The following is a 20,495-nucleotide window of genomic DNA, read 5'->3' on the forward strand; positions in this document are numbered from 1 at the left end:
AGAGAGAGAGAGAGAGAGAGAGAGAGAGAGAGAGAGGCTTGGTTTAACTCAGTGGACCCTTACCAACTTTGTGGGTCATTTGACACTTGCTTTTTGAACAGATTTTATAACCCATATAATAATAAACACAGTGGCAATTTGTGTGTGTGTGTGGGGGGGGTATTTTTGTTCTTACTTTTTTATCAAACCCTTTTTGATTTCAGCAAGAGATCATGGTAGGCCTAATAGAAATACTGGAAATAGAATCAGAACAGAACAATAGCCTATTTGAAATGCTATTAGGCCTTTTTCTTTCACTAATTATGCAGTTAAATAATTCTCTAGGATTTATCATTGATGTAAAATGTAGAATAAGGGTATACACAAAACAGTTGGTGAAAAAAAATGGAAATCCTCCAGTGAAGGTAGGGCAATGCACAATACACCATTATGGGCTGCCATGACGAACTTCTTCTATGCGTGATGTCACTGCCTCAGAAGTGCCTCCGCCTTCAGTGAAGTGAAGTAGCCTAGAGGAGCGGCGTATTCTGTTCAGCCGATGGTGAGCTGTAGCCTAGACTGCTTGTCTGTTTGAGTAGACTACCGCGCCGGTGCACTAAATGGACATATATGTTAATGTTATGTAGAGTCAGCGGTCTGTGATGAACTTATTGTGAGTAAACAATGGCAAAGACAAATTTACAACGAATGAAATAAAACCAAGCAACGCACTCTCCCAGCGGACAAGGAACTTTGGGACGGAATTATATTAAGTAAGGACCTTCTCTTTAAACGTTGTAGCCTATTGTAGAAGTTGTAACCTCTATTACCATTATTTTAGTAGGCTATATTTAGTTTGTGATTCTTTATTTTCTCTGGCTACGTCTCTTGACCTTGACTTTCGTGTGAAATTCTTCTAACATTTCCCGTCCTAGTGCGATAGCAGTCTGAACTCGCGCAGTGTCTGGTAGCAATTTCACTCTTATTCAATGATTGCACACCTTGCTTCGTCTATTCACTTTTCACAGTTTATGAAGTCGCTTGCAATACATGCACAACTCATATTTAAAATGTACATTTTTTTAAAGACCTCGTTAGATTTTGTTGCTGTGCTCCAACGTGGTTCTCAAGTAGCCAAGACTTTATGCTATTGTTGTAGTCGGGACCGCAATTTAGTCGTGTTTGGCTGGCATATGAAATGTATTTCCGTTATGTGCTTCGAGATAGTTATTTTGCCGTAACACTAATGGAACCTCTGCATATCGGGAAAAGTCAGGATTTCCTGTTCCAGTGAACGCGCAAAGAACGCTCGCATGGTTTTTGACCGTTTCTCCATGTGACTCACGCCATCAGCATCACTAACTTGGTGGAAAACCTCCCAGTGGATGCAAGCTTCTCTGTCATTGGAGCTGGTTTAGTAATCCAGCAAAGAAACCATTGTGCTTTTAAACAATAAAAGATAGCCTATGGCCGTTTTCCAATTGAGGTGACGTCCCAGTTCAGCAAGATAGCCCAATAGCGTAGACTATATTGGTCTCCGGGTTTATTCCCCTAATATTTAAATGATGAAAAAAGATGAGAGGCTTTATCGTTGTCAAATGTAGTAGCCTATAACTCCAAACCTAATGTTGTGCTCATTTCAGAATTATTATTATTATTTATATTAGTTGACCTGTTTTTTAGATCCCTATAGCTTAGCCTACTAGGCTGCTGTTTAGCCTACGGGCCATCTGTTTGTGTGTGTGATCAGAAGATCTGTGCGTGCGTGTTTTATTTATTTAATTTACTAGGGGTGGACCTTCCATGGAAACGCTGGTTACAACTGTAACCGTGGTTCTATGAATAGTGGAAGACCGCCAGAGGCGATGAAAACATAGTGGAAGAGATCATGCGCTCGCGCATTGGCTACGAGAACTTATTGATTGGTTGTCATCTGGTGACATCATGACGCTACAATATATAAGCCTACAGATTCGTCATGATCTTTCTCCAAGGTCATTCTCGCCATCCGAGTGACCAAGGACTCTGGCGGTCTTCCACTATTCATAGAACCACGGTTACAGTTGTAACCAGCGTTCTATTTCATAGTTACAGACCGCCAGAGGCGATGAAAACATAGTGGAAGACTTATACCACCAAGTCACGAGGAATAAAGACCCACAAGCATCACAGTTCAGTTCAACAACTTTATTTAAAGCACACAGGTTAACGCAACAATCCTAGTCCTCACTAGGGAGTACTGCTGCAGAGACCGGAGGAAGCGGAACCACGTTCAACCGGTAAAACCTTGAAAAAGTGCAGGGTGTAGACCAAGCAGCCGCAGAACAGATGTCGGCAAGAGTTATGCCCTTCAGAGCTGCCCAAGAGGTCGCGATAGCACGCGTCGAGTGGCACCTCACAGATGTGGGAGCCGTTTTGCCAGCAGAATGATGCGCAGAAACGATAGCGTCCGACACCCAGTGCGCCAGCCTCTGTCTCGAAATGGCCGCCCCTTTCTGACAGGCCCCGAAGCGCACAAACAGTTGGTCTGTCGTGCGCCACTGCGCAGTCACTGAAAGATACAGCCGTAAGGCTCGCACTGGACACAATGGTAAGCGTGATCCTTCATCAGGCTGAAATGCAGCCAAAGTAATAGGCTGATTGGCAAACTGCGGGGACAGCACCTTAGGCAAAAAAGCAGGGTTAGGCCACAGAGTAACCTGGTTGTCATCTGGTCCCCATCGCATGCACAGAGCACTTACTGAGAGGGCGTGAAGTTCCCCAACTCTTTTGGCAGATGTGATTGCCAATAAAAAGGCTGTTTTCAATGAGATCCATTTAATGTCAGCATGTTCCAGCGGCTCAAATGGAGGCAAACATAGACCGTTGAGAACAGTGTGCAAGTCCCAGGAGGCAATGGCAACTCTCGGCCGTGGGTGCAATCTTTGTGCGCCTTTCAAGAAGGCCACCACTAATTTGTGAGCGCCTAAGGAAGCCCCGTCTATAGGAGCCCTATGGGCTGACAATGCAGCGACATACACCTTCAACGTGGCTGGAGTCCGTCCTTCATCCAGGAGGTGTTGTAAGAACTCAAGCACTGCTGCCACAGAACACTCAGCAGGGCTTAGATTGTGAGCCGCGCACCAAGCACTGAAAAGCTTCCACCTGCTAGCATACATTACCCTCGTGGACTGAGCACGAGCATTTAGAACAGTGTGTTGAACCCCTTCTGAACAATCCATGATGCTCTGGTTCCCCCTAGCGGCCAGACCCAAAGTTTTAGCCTGTCCGGGCAGGGGTGCCACAGAGAGCCCTCCATCTGAGACAATAAGTCCTTCCTCAAGGGCAGAGGACTCGGTGGTCCCATTGTTAACTTTTGCAACAAGTGAAACCATGGCATGCTCGGCCACCTGGGAGCTATCAAAAGCACCCTGTGGCCTGTTTCCTGGACACGACTCAACACTGCCCAGATCAGTGGTATCGGAGGGAAGGCATAAAGCAGGAGGTTCGGCCACTCGTGGGCCAGAGCATCCCTGCCCAGAGACTCTAATTGTTCCCCATACCACAGGGGACAGTGTGTGGTCTGTTTCGAGGCGAACAGGTCCACTGCTGCTGCACCGTAAGTGTTCCAGATCATTTTCACCACCCCTTTGTGTAAACACCAATCCGCTGGCCTCGGGCCCCCCCGGGACAGAGTGTCTGCCACGGTGTTGAGGCGGCCGGGAAGGTGTCTCGCACGCAGAGAGAGAAATCGTGTCTCCGCCCAAGTCAGAAGTGCCAGTGTCAGCTGAAGGGAGGGGAGGGACCTCGTGCCGCCCTGATGATTTATATGAAACACTACTGAAGTGTTGTCTGTCCTGACCAACACATGCTTTCCCACCAGAACATGCTCGAAATGTTTCAGAGTCAGGAAGACTGCCTGTAATTCCAGAAAGTTGATATGGCATCGTTTCATGTGAGGACCCCACTGACCGCTCACTCCTCGATGCTGCCACACGCCGCCCCAGCCCATGAGGGAGGCGTCCGTCGTGATTACCTCCCTGCGTGCAGGAGGTGGGCCCATAGTCACTCCAGACAGCAGGAAGTCCTCCCGACGCCAGCGAAGTAGACATGAGCTGCAACTTTCTGTCACTCGTACCAAGGTCTGCTTGTTGTGCACTGCAGACAGGCGTAGCGCAATCAGCCACCGTTGAAAAGGTCGTAAGTGCAGTAGTCCCAGCTGAATGACTGCGGTTGCTGCTGTGAGCAGTCCTGCCAGTCTCAGTAGTTGAAGGTAAGGTATCCTGCATCCTGTGCGGATTCTTGTAAGGGCATGTTGAATTGAATCCAGTCTGGTTCTGGTGAGAGTGGCCCGCATTGTCCTGGAATCCAGGTGCATGCCCACAAAATTCACCGATTGGGAAGGAACAAGGCAACTTTTCTCCCAATTGACCCTGAGGCCTAGGGCTGTGACATGGCGTAAAAGGCGATTGGCATTGGCTGTCGCCTGCTCTGGGGTTGCTGCACACAGTAGCCAGTCGTCCAGGTACGGTAGCACTAAGATGCCTTCCTGTTGTAAGGGTTCTAGAGCCACCTGGATGAACTTTGTAAAGACACGGGGCGCAAGGGAAAGCCCGAAGGGGAGTACTTTGAACTGATACGTTTTTTGCAGAAAACTGAACCGAAGAAACTGCCGGTGCTCCCCCGCAATGGGCACATGAAAATAGGCCTCCTCTAAATCTATTGTGATGAACCATGCACCTGGTTCTATGGCTCGAATCACATCTGCTGTTCGCAACATGCGGAACGGCAAGCGCTTGAGGAACATGTTCAAGCGTCTCAAATCCAGGATGGGTCTGAACCCCCCATCCTTTTTTGGAACCAGAAAATAATGGGAGTAGAATCCCTCCATATGAACCTGAGGGTCTACTTCCTCTATCGCACCCTTCTGTAACAGCTGCTGAACTTCCGCAGTAAGGGCAAGAACTTGAAGAGGGTCCTTCACTATGGTGGGACGAACATGAACACACGGTGTAGGTCGGCGGCGAAACTGCAGGCGGTAGCCCTTCTCGAGAGTCTCGAGCAGCCAACTGTTTGTTGTTATTGCCCTCCAGCATTGCAGCTGAAGTGTTGAAAAACAAGCCACCGCCGACCTTGAGCAGTCAGTAGCATCTACCTGTGGATTCATTGGCCTTGGGGGGGCGCCGAAAGGGCGGCTGCCTTGCAGGCGGTGGTTGTGGTCGTGCGCCCATAGCTGCACGGGGTGGCGGCGGGGCGGACCTGCGGTGTTGGCCATAGGGGTGCCGGCCAAGATTGTGCATTGGTGCACGCCGCTTAGTAGGCATCTGGTGGGGTGCTGATATGCCTACCTGTGGCTCCTTGAAGGGCGGCCGGCGCTGAACATGTTGCGAACGCGACTCGGTCACCCACGTCCTCCTTTCCAATGCCTCCTGCGCAGCTGGCCCAAACAGGTGGCCAGGCAACAGCGGTAACTGGCGCAAGTTGTTCCGACACACTTCTGGCAGGGGTGACTGTGCTAGCCAGACCTGTCGTCTCGCATGGACAAGGAGACCCAGAGCTCGCCCGCATTCGCTGGCCATTGCACCAAGTGCCTGTAGAGAGACATCAAGCAGACCAGACGTAGCAACGTCTGGAGTGGCTGTGTCCAAAGTAGAATGTAAGGCCAGGAGCAAATGCCCCATTGAGTTGCCCACACGTCCAAGTCTTGCAACCGTGTTGTAGGTTTTAACCAGCATGCCATCAGTGCGCCTGCATTCCTTGTTGGAGCATCGCACATCCTGGCGTAGGGCTTCATCGGGCGACACGATGAGAGAGGCTACACAGGGCTCCAATGCCGGCATTGATCCAAGACCGATGGTATCTGGCGCGCTCATGGCCGCCAACGTGCGAGCAGCACGATCAGGCCGAAAATTCAAAGCTGACTGAAATGCTGAAGACACAACTTCAGTGAAGTCTTTGCAGTGAGGCACTTGCACGTCCTTTGGCCCTGGCACTGAGCGGCACAGGAGGTTGGTAGGGCCCACTGGGGCCTGGGGCAAGTCCAGTTTCAACCTGGCAAGCGCCATTTTGATGTTGTCACGGATTGATAAGTGTACGGAAGATGTGTCACTTTCATACTCACTGCCACTCGCTGAGTGCAATGAGGACCGCTGTGATGGCGTTAGCGGTGTGTCAGTGGGTGGCTGACCATTGGGATCAATAAAGAGAGATTCTGAGGCTGCCACCGACATAACATCCACTTCTTGTGGCTGCCGGTGAAAGGAATCATTAAGCAATGGGAGAGTGTGGGCACTATGCTGTGCTACACCGCCAGTCTGATCGGTGTGGTCTTCAGCGGCTTTGATGACAGGATCCGATAGGAGTGCCTGCAATTTCAGAACAGTAGTAGCAAGCTCATCCATTCGCTTTTCTAACTTAGCAGAAGAAGATCTGCGCTTGGATGTCGTTTGCTCCAGGTCTTCAGAATGTTTACGTTTGACACCACGCATATTGCCTGCAGCTTTAAGCGAAATCTCCGATGCCTTTGGATAGGCAACTGACAACCGGATTTGCCGTTGTTCAAGGGGCATCATGCTACACTCAGGGCAGGGGTTAGATAGCGCCTCCATAAGATGCTCCATGCCCAAACAGGATGGACAGCGGTCATGGCCATCCAACATGTCCATTCCAGCAAAGCATTGTGTGCAAAAGGCAGAGTGCTCCATGTCACGGAGGTTCAGCGCTGACACGGCGGGTAATCAAGAGTCGAGCTAACTTAATTCACAATATCCACTGAAGCTAGGCGGGGCTAGCAACTAATAGCAGATGTAATAGCTGTGAGCTATTATCTACACCAACAAAGGAACCCTGGAAACCAAGGGTGTTCGTTGGAATAGAAGTAATTGTTGGCTTGCCCGATAATGTAGCTAGCTTACTCACCTTCGTTGCAGCTAGCACTGGTCATAAGTTAGCTACTACTGTCAACAAACGAAGTGACCCTGGACACCAAGGGTATTCGTTGGGAATAGCAGTGAAAAACCAAGCGAGGGAACCCTGGATACCAATAGGTACTCGCTGGCCGAAATAGTGTACTTACCAGAGAAAAGTTCAGTCACTGCTACTGTATATCCACAAGCCGGTAACGTTAACGTCTCCAACCAGATCCTGGAAGCTGAGGGTAGGCTATCCGTCGGGAGACGCGAAGATTCCGAATCTGATTGTGTTGATAAACAACAGCTAATGGGGGAGCATGTACTACTCAACCCAAGTTCAAGTCAAAAACAGTTCTCAGCCAGGCGAGAATGAAAAAGAGAAAGATCGATCATGACGAATCTGTAGGCTTATATATTGTAGCGTCATGATGTCACCAGATGACAACCAATCAATAAGTTCTCGTAGCCAATGCGCGAGCGCATGATCTCTTCCACTATGTTTTCATCGCCTCTGGCGGTCTGTAACTATGAAATAGAAGCAGAAGCCTGACACATATGAATGGCCAAAGTCCTGGTCTGCTGGTCTCATAATTATTCTGACCACTGCTTTAATACTGCAGTGAAAAACACAATCAGTGCCACAGGGCAGCCAGCTCCAGGACTCCTGACACCCTGACACCTGTGCATTCACGGGTGTGTTGTGATGCTAGCTAGCTAGGATTTTAGCTTAATTTAGGGAATCAAGTGTAGGCCTACACGTGCCACCCTCAGATACTGTGCACTGGCACTTTAAATGGGCACCTAGTCACCTTGTGTAACCTGCGTTATGTTGACATTTACATTTGCACCCACTCCCATTACTTCTTCTACATTACATTACATTTAGCAGACACTTCTTGACCCGACTACAACAATAGCATAAAGTCTTGGCTACTTGAGAACCACGTTGGAGCACAGCAACAAAATCTAACGACACTTCTTGACCTTCTACTGCCATGTTGCCCATTATCCTTTAATTTACCCTCAATCTTCATATAATGGCATGTATTATGTTGTCTTCTAAAGCACTGGGATGTCTACATTGCACTTTATGTTTATTCTCTACTGTACAGCATGTGCCTCTATATGTGTGTGTATGTCTATGTTTGCTTGTCTGCACCTTTGTTTGCACTGAGATGCTATATTTCAACCCTGCTGTATACTTGTATTTGGAGTCTTCAGTGTCAATCTTTACACCTAAGGTGCTTTGTGTATTATATGATGGTGGTAGGCACTGCAGGCTCTCAGAAAACGTGTTTGGTGCAACCATTACTTTTGTATTTTGTTGCTATTTCTGAGTAAACAACTTAAATTCCATTTTTTATGCCAGGTGTGTTGAGGATGTGCTTTTAACAGGCTGCCTCAATATGGAAGTCAATGATTGATTTTTTAGTAAAATATGCTTGCTTTTCTGTTGAATGTAGTCTCCTGTGATTGGCTAGCGCAACAGCCCGAGACATAGTTGATTGCTTTTGTGAATAGCGTAAACACTTGGCAACTGCAAGGCTAAGAAACATTTCGTTCTATTACCCAGTTAAGTGTCAAATTGAAGTCCAGGACATTGCCCATCAAGACTCTCTCTGATCATTTGAGGAATTTGAAAGTTGATTTGGTTTAAGCTGTCAATGAAACCTAGGAACAGCCATACAGACTGCCATTATTATCACTGAGTAAATGAAATTGACTTTTTCACACATGCTATGTTTAGTCATAGCTATGTTATGTTTAGTCATAGCTGAGGGAAAGGCTGTATCTCCCGCTTGCACTGTCTCCTTGTGGCTTCCCTCTGTCAGATTCATTCCCGTCACAAAGTTGGGACACACGCTGAAGGATTAATGCAGAAGGGGATTTGAATTACGGTTTTATTGATGGGGGTGTGGATTGTGAATAATTGGTCCCTCATAGACCATTTCATAAGGCAGGGCTAAGGTGCAATGCAGCTCATGAGTAGTACCCACACACCGCTTAAGGTCAGCCTCTTTGCCCATTACTCTGCGGCAATTTTGTAGCCTAAGAGAATAGCATTTTTGCCAAGTTTATCTTCAGATGCATGTGAGCTGTTTAAAAATGTTCAAACAAGGTACCTGTTTCTTGAGCAGACGTCATAATAGCTCAGTATGAAAGTTATTTGTGCTCTATTGCCAGGACCTGTTCATTTATATTTATATTATATTATGTTATATTTATATTTATATTATACCTATAATTTTGATTTATTATACTGGTACACATACTGGCATGATAGGTATGCAAATGACAAGACTTCCGTTATGCAGAATACTACTTGCAAATATTTCCTGGACGTAATAAAGATCAAAGCTCAATTAATGCCTTATTCACATGTTAAGAAATATGCCTGTTTCTGAATGCTGAAGATGAAATGTACTAGATACTGTGGCTCCTAAGGATGGTATCAATTAGTATGGGGTTTTTTTTTCTGCTGTTAAATGCCCCCTGACTTTAGTGTGTGTGTGGTGAGAATATTGTCATGCCCTGTAGTCATCTCTAGAGCTCTCTCTCTCTCTCTCTCTCTCTCTCTCTCTCTCTCTCTCTCTCTCTCTCTCTCTCTCTCTCTCTCCTGCTCTCTCCACAGGACTCTTTTGACTATGCTGAATCTCTTCATTAGTTTGGTGCTCACTGTCCATGGTAAGTTGTTTTCTCTCCCACTAGAAAGCATTATGTTATCTAATGACATGTCCCTACATAAACACAGACACATAGATACACTCATATACAGTACAAACAAACAAACATGCATACACCTCATTTGGTTTTCATGGCACACACCCACACACACATCCATAATACAAGAGCCCCAAATGGCTTCTGTCTCACAGCTAGTCCATTCTGATTTAAAATGGCACTCCCTTGATAAAAAAGGTTATTAATTAGTGTGCTTTTGTGTGACTGAGGGCAATTCATCAAGACCAAGTCAGTGGTGTGGTGAGCCATTTCAGTAAGATAACTGCCCAATTCCCAGTCCACTCTTTCCTATGGCTGTTTCACAAATACAGACCCTAATGGGACAAACACTGTCGTCTAAAGTGACACAGATAAATGCATTACTGTTGTTGCTGTACATGATTGTTATTGTGAGTGTGTGTGTGTGTGTGTGTGTGTGTGTGTGTGTGTGTGTGTGTGTGTGTGTTAGGGATACACAGTATTAGATTTGGCTGATTATAGACTGATGCCTTTACCTATAAACATTTATTATTGACGAAAACACCAAGTCTCTATTACAGGCACAGGCACTACAGTTAATCTACTACTAGTGATGGCCTACCTGTTGTTCACACATAAGACATTTCCTTTGATTTTACCCTGAAATGCAAATTTAAAGTCATGAAATATAAGCAAACCATTTCAGCTGGGAACACATAAAAATTATACAAAGCATGTGAACATTTTGAAATAAAAATGCAAATCTCACCCCTCACCCTACTTTAATAGGTTTGTAAAATACATTGTACATATCTGCCCATGCCGATAATTAGTAAATGAAGATTATTTTCACTAATACTGATATCATCGAGTATCCCTAGTGTTTTGTTTGTGTGTGTGTGATTGAGTGAGAGAGAGCGAGAGAGAATATGTGTGTGTGTGTGTGTGTGTGTGTGTGTGTGTGTTTGTGAATGTGTGTCTTGTGTCTTTTGTGTGTGTGCCCGTCTGTGTACGTGCAATTTTGCGTGAGATTTTGAAGTGTCTCCCCTGGTGCCTGTGCTGTTATACCTCCATGAGCCATTCATGCTGGGGAGCTGGCCTGGGTGATTCACGCTCTTTGGGAGGCTAGAAGTGTGTGTGTGTGTATGTGTGTGTGTGTGTGTGTGTATGTGTGTGTGTGTGTGTGCGCGTGGGTCTGTGTGTGTGTGGGGTGGTGCCGCAGACATAAACATCACTGTGAACCCACCAGCTGCCAACTATTCCGCCCTGGCCTCCAGATAGACTCATTATTATTAACAGATAGTCAGTCAGCACAGAGAGGGGGCAGATAAAGAGATGCATGCTCACTGGGAGAGGGCACGAGAGAGAAGGAGAAGGAGGCTTTTTGGATAGATATGAGAGAAAAAGGAGAGAATTAAAGAGAAAGAGAGAGAGAGAGAGAGATGTAGGATGCATAGGCAGCAGGAAAGAGAGAAGGAAGCAATGAAGAAGGGGTGTCTCAAACAAGGGAGAGGCATATGCTGATAGGTGAGAGAGAGAGAGAGAGAGAGAGAAGGTAAACAACAAGGTAAGTGGGAGGAAGGGGAGATATATAACGTAATTTACGTTACATTAGAGAGTTGATTAGACTAGCTAATAACAGTGTCCACATTAGGCATCAAATAGTTTAAAACAGTGCAGTGTAACAAAGGCCGATGCCTCTCAGTAAATGATTGCCAGAGTTCACATGGCTAACAAGCACTGTCATTATCCTACTGGTCAGGACATTCAATAACCACTTGATTTTGTTCTTGAATTACCTCCACGGCAAGTGGACACTTCTAATGACACTTTATTCTTTAATGGAGAGTTTTACAACCTCACTGTTTTCTAAAGACTTCATTTAATTGAACCACAAAGTGTTTTAGCTTTATGCATTTTTCAAAGCATAGTGCTTTGGAGATAAACATCACCATAGCAAACTCCCTGTGTTCATTTCGGGTCAGGTTTCTTGTTTCATGTCAGCATGGAAAACTGTTGCTGACTTACAGAGGATTTAGCTAGATGTACTAAATGGAATGATTTATGTTGTTTGTACTGCAGTTTGTGTATTCCCAAATTCAGAATTTACGTACTGTAACTTGCTACATACTTTTGCGGGAATTAAATCGAGAGTGTTCTATATAAGTGGCAGAGACCGTTTGGAAAGAGAAAACGAGACGTCAGAAACACTCAACTCACTCTGCTCCCTCAGGAATATGTCTGTGCTCTCAGACTTAGCATCCATCTTTTCCTGCCTCTCTCTCTTCAGGTGTGGCCTCTCTGGACCTGCTCGGTGTACATGCTGAGCCGTATGAGGACGTGCCCTGGAGGATGGACCTCTGCTGTGAGCTGCTAGCTGCAGCCCATTCGGTGGGAGATGGTGCCACAGACAGCAGTAGGTCCCACTTACCAAGCAGTGCCCTGACTACCGACCAACTCAAGTGCCACCAAGACAACTCCACTGACACAACGCACGGCAGTACAGGTAAACCAGTTGACAGTTACCTGTGTTAAATCCATAGGCAGGTGCAGAATGAGGTTGTAGCTGTTGTCGTGAGCTCAAGAAAAGAAAAGAAAAAGAAATGTCCTTGATTGGTGTGATCGAGGGTGAAGTGGCTGTTGGAAAACAGCTATTGTGTTAGGCTGGTTAAGCTGGTTGAGAGAACGCCGTGGGTATAGAGCAGCTTTGTGAACAGTACAGTAGATCTATAAGGATAGGATTTATTTCCCTCTGATCAATACAGAGGGGTCATTACATCTGTTAGCCAATGCACATTACCTGCCTCTCTCCCTGACACGGCTCCCAGAAAGATAATTAAACGATGCAATTACTGATGAAAATGTCACCGCTATTCAGAGAAAGGTGTGTGCGCGCGCGCGTGTGTGTGTGTGTGTGTGAGAGAGAGAGAGAGAGAGAGAGATGGATGATATGGATTCAGAGTGATATAAAAAAGTAGAGTGATATAAAAAGGACAAAGCCAGACAAAAGGGAGCTGGTGACACATTGTTATTACTGGACCTCTGTTTATTTAGTTGTGAGCTCAGAGATCTTAAGTCAGTCCAGCGCTCATTTCTTTCTGTGTGCTGAACAATGGTATATAAGGTGAGATTGCAAGCTTTGGGTAGGCTGCAGTGAATAAACCCACTTCAAAGGAAACCGCTCCCGGGATTGTGCAACAGGCAACCTAGACCTTTCATTACAGTTTGTTTTTGAGTATGCACCTCTGGAGATGAAGGCAGCCTTGGGCGATAAATGGGCAGCCCATACTCACTCACAGTATTCATTTTATGCAGTTCTCTGGTAAGACTTCTCTCGTCTGATATAGGTATATTTGTGAGCTGCCATTAAGGATGACAGCGCCTGTTAGTGCTTGTTGTTTTAAGGCTTCCAATTAGTTTCTGTGAACTGTGAGGGATCTAACATGTTAATTAAATCTCTTTGCAGGGGTGTGTTTGAACATTATGTGCTGGCTTGATGAGGAGAAAGAAAATCTAATTTGTATCCGTAAGCTACAGAGCGCATCGGCAGACAGGCTTGTCACCATTAGCCTGCGGCATTGGCCGTGAGTATCCAGTTTCCACCCCCCGTCTCTCTCTCTCTCTCTCTCTCTCTCTCTCTCTCTCTCTCTCTCTCTCTCTCTCTCTCTCTCTCTCTCTCTCTGTCCTTGTCTATTAGCAGCTTGTGGATGTCTGACACTGTGTTGTTTTGTTTTGCATGGTCACTTGCTTGTGGTTGTTATTAAAATATGAGGAATAACACATGGGATAAAACGCAGAAAGACCTACAGTACACTGCTGCATGTCCACAAACAGAACAGTTATCCTGACACTGAGACCGATGATGGCACACAAACAGACACACAGATACACATAGGAAAACACACAGACACACACACACACACACACACAAACATACAGAGAGTGAGAGTGAGAGTGAGAGTGAGAGTGAGAGTGAGAGTGAGAGTGAGAGTGAGAGGGAGAGAGAGAGAGAGAGAGAGAGAGGGGGGGGGGGGACATACACACACACATGCACAGAGAATACCCTTTTGTGTCCACTTTTTTCATTTCACAGCATGAGATTAAGCGTCTGCGTGGAACTCCGTCCACTCAGAGGTCAGGTGTGCTTATTTCCCCAGTGTGGCATATTACTGTGTGCTGACCTCATATCACAGGACAATACTAAGGGACAGCAGGGCTATGGTCATTCCCCCTGTTATGCCAGGTCTTATGACTTGTGTGTCTTTTTTCAGTGCGGGGGCAGACACAGGAGCATACAGGGAGCAGTGTGAGGAGAACTCTGGCTGCCGGTGCACGGAGGATGACCACACCTGTTCTGTGGCTCTGGAGGGTGGCCATGCAAATGTGTCAGTGATGGTGAATGTGACCGATGCCCGAGGCTCAATTCTCTCATCTGTCACGCATATCAACACACAATGGCTAAGTATGTGTTGTTCTTCGTGTCATTGTCTTTCTAAAAAACAGTATCTACTTCACATGATAGACGCAGACTGTAAAGTATAACTTTGCTTCTAGAATCACAGGATAGTCAGTTTTTTTATTAATTAATAATGCAGTTTTAAGACTGTGATTTTCAATGCTCTCAAGCATTCTTATACACAAGTACCTTCTTTTTATTTGGATTTGTCTTTGACTTTGTTGCAAACCAGACAAAGTTCTGTATTAAGTGTTCAGCAAAGCATAATTCAATTGATCAGAAACAGAATTGATCCCCCTTTTCTCTAAGAGTGTAAAATATTGAGCTCCTCTGTTGATCTTTTGGGGTTGGTTTGTTCTAACAATTTAAGAATGAAGAAAAAGGAACACCATGGTATGAACAAAGCAGATATGATGAATAGGTGGAAATGCTGATGTCAATAGGAAACCAGACATCACTGCAGTCTTTTTATATAAGCTCTGGAGCACACACTGAAAAATCCTACAAAATGTTCCTGTTCACTTTCTACTTTTAGATTGGGATTGAATCCAAGTCCAACATAAATAATAAACACCCATGGCAAGTGTACTTAGAAAATGTGTATCTGATCATTATCATTGGCAGTATGTTCTTAGAGTCTGATCAACTCTTAAAGTCCCCAGTTTAATTCAGTGTGGAGTGATTTGATATTTGAAGTCTCGGGGCCCCTTTGCAGTTGTCAATAAATGATCTGAGTGGTCGCTGCTGAGGTGTTGTCAGGTGTAATGTCTCTCATAGGTAAGGGGAGGAATACTAACTAGTTTCCCTCTCATTCCTACATAACAGGCTGTTTCTACTCTGTAGTCTCTGTAGTGGAGAGATGTGTCATCAGGTGTGTCTTCACACAGATGTTGCCATTGGCATGGCATCATGTCCGTTGCCTTTCCACAGAAATTCAAGGTCCTGTTCAATTTCTGGTTTTGCCAGATTGGTGTAGCTACATTGTTTGCCACATGTTTGCAGACATGGTTGTGATCGGTTCTCAGTGTAATGCTGCTGGTGTGTGAGCGATGCTTGTGAGAGGAAGGCTGCTCTGGGAAGACACTCGTTCCGTGGGGAAGCAGTGCTCGCCAAGCCAGGGGGAACGGCAGGGTGGCGCAGGTGTTACCACTTTGTCTGGGTGCCATGACGATCAGGCTCTGATCTTGAGATAAAGTGACTAATTTTGTTAGGTGCATGCCTAGTCATATCCCTCCAGATAGCTCCAGGCCAATCAGCCCATTACTGAGCTGTTTGTTTAAGATTTTGGGACCCATGACAACCCATATGTTTCCATTGTGAAAATCACAAGGAATTTCTTAGGATTTTTTTCCATATTACTTGTGTATGTCTTTTGTAATCTGTGTTTACATAAATGCATATGGTAATTTAAGTTTTTAATTAATATTTCTATTTAGTGTTTACCGTTTCCTTGGAAAGATCTATTAGTAAGAAATATATTACAATTTTGAGATCCATGGATGAGAATTCAAGTTTTGCCTTTGCCTTTGCCTTTGCCTTTGCCTTTGCCTTTGCCTTTGCCTTCGCCTTTGCCTTTGCCATTGCCTTGGGTCACGGTTGTGGTACAGAACATGAATGGCTGCCATTGTCTGATAAGCTATTTATAAACTCTTTCCTTGTAGCTTCTGAATGGCATTTCTGGAAATAGCCTCTTTACTAAGGCCCTTATCAAAAGAACGGTATAGTATTGGTGGTTAATACAACTGTCACTGCTAGGCATGGGCAGTTAATTGCTTTTTGTGGCATGAATTAAGGAATAATTTGGTGTGCGGTATTGTGACACTGATAGTATGACACTGTACTTGGTTGAGGATATTTTAGAGTCTGGTCAGACGCTAGTGATGAGCATCAGATCGTGGTCACTTCACTACTGTGGTCTCTGACCAGTCTGTAGAATTCTCAATTTCTGGCAATCTAAATCTGAACAGAAGTGAAGGTTGTAAAGAGTGTCACCCGTTAACAGTAGTGAAGTATCACAATCAGTAGTGAAGTAACACAATCAGTAGTGAAGTATCACAATCAGTAGTGAAGTAACACAATCCTTAGACTGAATGCTAGAGTGGAACAGAGTAGTCAAGTTGGCTGTGTCAAGACAGGCTTATCCTGGAGCCACAGAGATCAAGACAAACACCTACTGGCATAGAAGTTTTGTAAACTTGATGTTCTGTTTTTAACCAGACATCATGAGGTACTTGGTATTAAAAGAATCACGGTGTCATTCATTCCCATTGGGGATGAGTAATTTTTTTCAAACAGGGAGTTTTCGTTTGTAGTTGATGTCATTATCATCTTGACTCCAGTGGTCAAATCCTCATAGAGGACCCAGTTGGAGTTAAATGTCTGTCTCCACCTCAACTTTTCTGTTGTGACTGTTACATGATGACTGATACACAGGTAATGTATGTACTGTGTGTGTGAATGTTCATTGGGTTTTTGGCTTGTCCTGGGCAGATCCTCCTGATAACCTTCATTACACCACAGACCAGCAGAAGGAGGTTGTTCTGAGGTGGAGTCCCCCGCAGCCTGAGGCCCTGCGTTATCAAGTCCGCCTCTTCTCCAGCAAACAGCCTGACTGGCAGGTACTGCTGAACAGCCCTTACTGTGAATTGCCAATGTTTTTGAATTACAGTAGTTACTGACTGCCTGTGCTGTGATACATATTATCATACAGAGTGGAGTTCCTGAGTTAGTACTTTCCTTAGAATCCAGTAATGACATTTGCTTCCTTCCACTTACGGTCTGTTGACAATGCTTGCATGATTTTCCTGTCGTTCCCAGTTCTTGCCGGCAGTAAAAGACAGTTGGCTGGCCCTCAGGGACCTCTCTGAGCATACTCTCTACACAGTCCAGGTGCGAAGCCAGAGCCTGCAGTTCCAGGAACACTGGAGCAACTGGAGCCAACCTCTCTACCTCTGTCTGAGTGGTGAGTTCAGAAGGCTCAACCAACACAACTTTCCCTTAGAGTTACAGTAACTTCCCAGTCTTACCTTGGACTTTAAACCACAGTTGGACTTAATGTTGTGAAATGCACCATATGTAAAATTACAAACTGGAGGTCTGTCATACTGGATATGTCAGCCAGACGCAAACACTTTAAATGTTTTTGTTTTGTGATTGTAGGTTTTTGCTTTTTCATGCCATTATGTTTTCTTATTGGTCTTCACACCAGTCTGGAATTTTTGCCATGACAAGCAGAAATATGTCACCATTTCTCTAGTAAGGCTTGATATTTCAAGCACAAATATGTCACCATCTCTCTAGTAAGGCTTGATATTTCAAGCACAAATATGTCACCATCTCTCTAGTAAGGCTTGATATTTCAAGGTTGCAAACTTGCTCTGTTTACTGTGGAGCAACTCCTGATCTGACAAGCTTGCTCCAGTCATTCCATCTGATATATTTTCTCCACTGAGTAACATCAGGATGATTGCTGGTGCTAATGCTTGTCACTGTGCTTGTCACTGTGTTTGGGAGTTTCAATGGAAGGACTAAATCAAAGATATTTACGCATACAGAGTTATACAACAGGAATACTTTTGTAAAAGCACACTTAAATGCTGTGGTTGTAGATATCGTGGTTATGCATTTTAACTTTCAGCTTTTTATAACACATTATACACACAGGCAGCACATGGAACAAGTCATTTATTGGAAGCATAGCCTGCTTCATGTTGTTTCTGTAGAGTAATTATGGCTGTGCTGATGGTGTTGGGTTTGTGTTTAGCAGGTGCCAAATTTATGAGAGATTCTCACATGGGCCTAATGGTCTTTGCTGGCTTGTCATCAGAGATGCCATTTAAGGCCTCTCTAATTGTAGCTGCTCCCAGCCCATCATAATAAACTTCTCTGTAACTCGGTAAAAAGCATCCCTAAAAGCATCCTTTTGGTTAGTATTCTGGAGGATGGGTTTGAAAAGGTCTCATCTTGTCGTCGGTAATGGTGGCACCACTATGTGCCATTGTACCAACTCCAACCCAAATGATGCACTTCAAAGTAGAGAAATGTTAGTCTGTACATCCTTCCCAGCAGGTTCAAACAGGTCTCCTGTACAAATATTAAATAGTTATTTTAAATCAAATACATTCTTGCACAGTTATTGTGCAAACTGAATTACCTTGGGCTTTAGATTACACATGAGCTTGTTTCACATGAACTTGTGTGATGATGTGGTTTGGATAATAGCTTCTCATTTCTGCGAAGCAGCGCAGGCCTTGGGATTTTGTTTGCTTGGCCATATATCTGTCACTGTCCACCACATGCGGTCACTCGGGTTATCTCTCGCAGATGTTAATGGCCCGACGATTGCACACATTGTTGACAATTAGCATCATGTGTACTCGAGGGCAGTCCGTGCTGTTCATCTCTGCACTTTAAACCCCTCGCGGCCCATAGTTCTTCGTCACAGCCCATTAACTGTCCTCAAAACCCCAACCACTTTTGGAATAGCCTAGCGCTGTGCCCACACACACAAACAGGGTGGCTGTTGGGGATTGCTTGCTCTGCTCATAATAGCAGAGCAAGCAATCCCCCAAGTGAGCCCAAGTGATGCAGGCACAGACATTAAGAAGTGACTGGAGACTGAGTCACTCGGATGATATTGAGGAATTTCCTCATAAAAGGAACGTTGGAGTGGAGCAGAAGGAACCCCACAGGGATGTGTGTTGGCTGTAGATGTGCGTGTTAATAGCTTCTTGTTCTTTCTCTCTTCTCTATTTTTCTTTTTTAGCTCTCCCCATCTCTCTCTCATTTCCTCTATATATGATACCCAGGGAGGTATAGAATGCCTGATGTTCTGTTTCTGGTGTGTAGGACATCTTTAAGGAGGACTGGCTGTACTGCACTTCTCTCCTACAGATAATCAAGGCTGTCACCAGGCTACACTGCTACTGGTGCACATCATAGAAACATCATAGAAAGTATTAGCAATTTATGATCAACTTCAGCACATGAAGCTTCTTAGATGTATCCAACCATTCAGGGAACGTTTCATTGTAGTTTTTGATGATGGTAGAAAATCACAAGCTCACAAACTCACAAAGTTTCATCCATGTAATGCATTTGTCAATCCCTGCTCTTACCACAATCCTGTGCCTATATACTGTATATGTAGGCCTATATCATTATATGTTGTTTATTCACAGTAGTGTCATAGTGTGATTACAAATATCCCTGTGTCTGAAGAATGTCTCAGAAGCCAAGCGATTGGTGACAGATAGGGCAGGCTATTTTTTGCTCTTACCTGTTGGGCTCTTAGGATGTGTGTTGCTTGTCAAGAAGCCCTCTTTAGGGCTGGTTGCCATGGCAACTAATTGAAATTCACTGCGCAGTACACAGAGTCGAAATGTAGCATCGAACCTCTACCTTAACAGGCATCCACATTAAACAAAGTCGAGGCCAAAACATTGCTCTGCTCCAGTGCCACTGCCCAATCCACACTGAAACAGAAGCTCTGTGTATAGAAGGCAGAAAGATTGGACAATAAAGTCACATTGTTCCTTTGATGCATGAGACAAACATAGTTAGTAGTATGTTAATGTTTGAAGCCTGAATGCCTCTACCTCTGGCATTGTATTATAAACTAGATCTAGAGAAGCCTGAACCATGAAAATAAAATATCATCTTATTTCTTTTAGGTATGTATCATTGTTGAGATTATCATTGTTCTCAGTCTCACAAGAGCTGCTTCTAACCCCTGCTTCTGTGTGTGTTTTGTCTCAGACACCTGCTACATGCCTGAGGTGGTGTTTGCCAGTCCTGGGTCTGAGGTGACCGTGTACTGCATCATCCAAGACACTCGCTGGAATGCCACCAACGTCCGCTGGTGGCTAAATGGCAAGGACCCGATCCCAGAGAGCCAGTACCGGGCCATCAATGATCATGTGAGTGCGGTCACCTGGCGGACTATGGCCGCAGGTGTGCATTTCCTGCTCTGCTGTGCAAAGGGAGAGAAGGACCTCTGCAGCCACATCTATCCCAAAGTCTTCACCAAAGGTTAGTAAGTCTGCATCAGACACAGCTATGCTGACTTCGAGCACTTTAAAGGGACACCAGGCAACGTTTTCGTGTTAATTAATCATCTTCGTAAGTCGGTATATGGTTAAATGACTCATTACAGGGCGAATGAAGACTCTCTCGCCTGCCCCTACTGCCTGTAGGAAGAATATCCCGCTTGCAAGTTCAGTGTATCATACCCGCCGACCTTCAGTCTCACAAAGTCTCAGACATCGCGAGAAGCAGGATAAGTTTACATCCTGCATCCACAGCACAGAGGCAGGATAACAAAACGCTAGCGATTGTTGCAAACGTGTGTATAATGGCAGAGCCGGCGAAGAAGCAGCGAAAACCCTTGACGGAAGACGCAAAGAAAAGGAAAAGAGCTTCAGACAGAGTGAGGGCTCGCACACGTATCGACACGTACAGACGCTAGGTGG

General features: G+C 45.1%; 1 protein-coding gene across 3 annotated transcripts in view; it reads left to right on the top strand.

Moving 5' to 3' along the window:
- lepr (leptin receptor) overlaps positions 1 to 20,495 on the top strand; it is a 51,241-nt gene that overhangs the window by 21,935 nt on the left and 8,811 nt on the right. For 2 of the 3 annotated variants that reach the window (XM_076277869.1, XM_076277871.1), the window contains exons 1-8: positions 525 to 752; positions 9,502 to 9,554; positions 11,860 to 12,075; positions 13,036 to 13,153; positions 13,841 to 14,031; positions 16,516 to 16,643; positions 16,843 to 16,987; positions 19,783 to 20,055. In XM_076277869.1, the coding sequence (XP_076133984.1) occupies positions 9,515 to 9,554; positions 11,860 to 12,075; positions 13,036 to 13,153; positions 13,841 to 14,031; positions 16,516 to 16,643; positions 16,843 to 16,987; positions 19,783 to 20,055 (1,111 nt within the window). In that variant the 5' untranslated portion in view covers positions 525 to 752; positions 9,502 to 9,514. Of the gene's footprint in view, positions 1 to 524; positions 753 to 9,501; positions 9,555 to 11,859; positions 12,076 to 13,035; positions 13,154 to 13,840; positions 14,032 to 16,515; positions 16,644 to 16,842; positions 16,988 to 19,782; positions 20,056 to 20,495 lie in introns of those variants that run through there. The other variant, XM_076277870.1, reaches the window with a different exon arrangement.

This window comes from Alosa pseudoharengus, unplaced genomic scaffold, assembly GCF_046254945.1.
Source record: "Alosa pseudoharengus isolate Yale_2024_CS ecotype anadromous, Long Island Sound unplaced genomic scaffold, YU_APseudo_1.1 YU_APseudo_1.1_scf_11, whole genome shotgun sequence".
Taxonomy (NCBI): Eukaryota; Metazoa; Chordata; class Actinopteri; order Clupeiformes; family Clupeidae; genus Alosa; species Alosa pseudoharengus.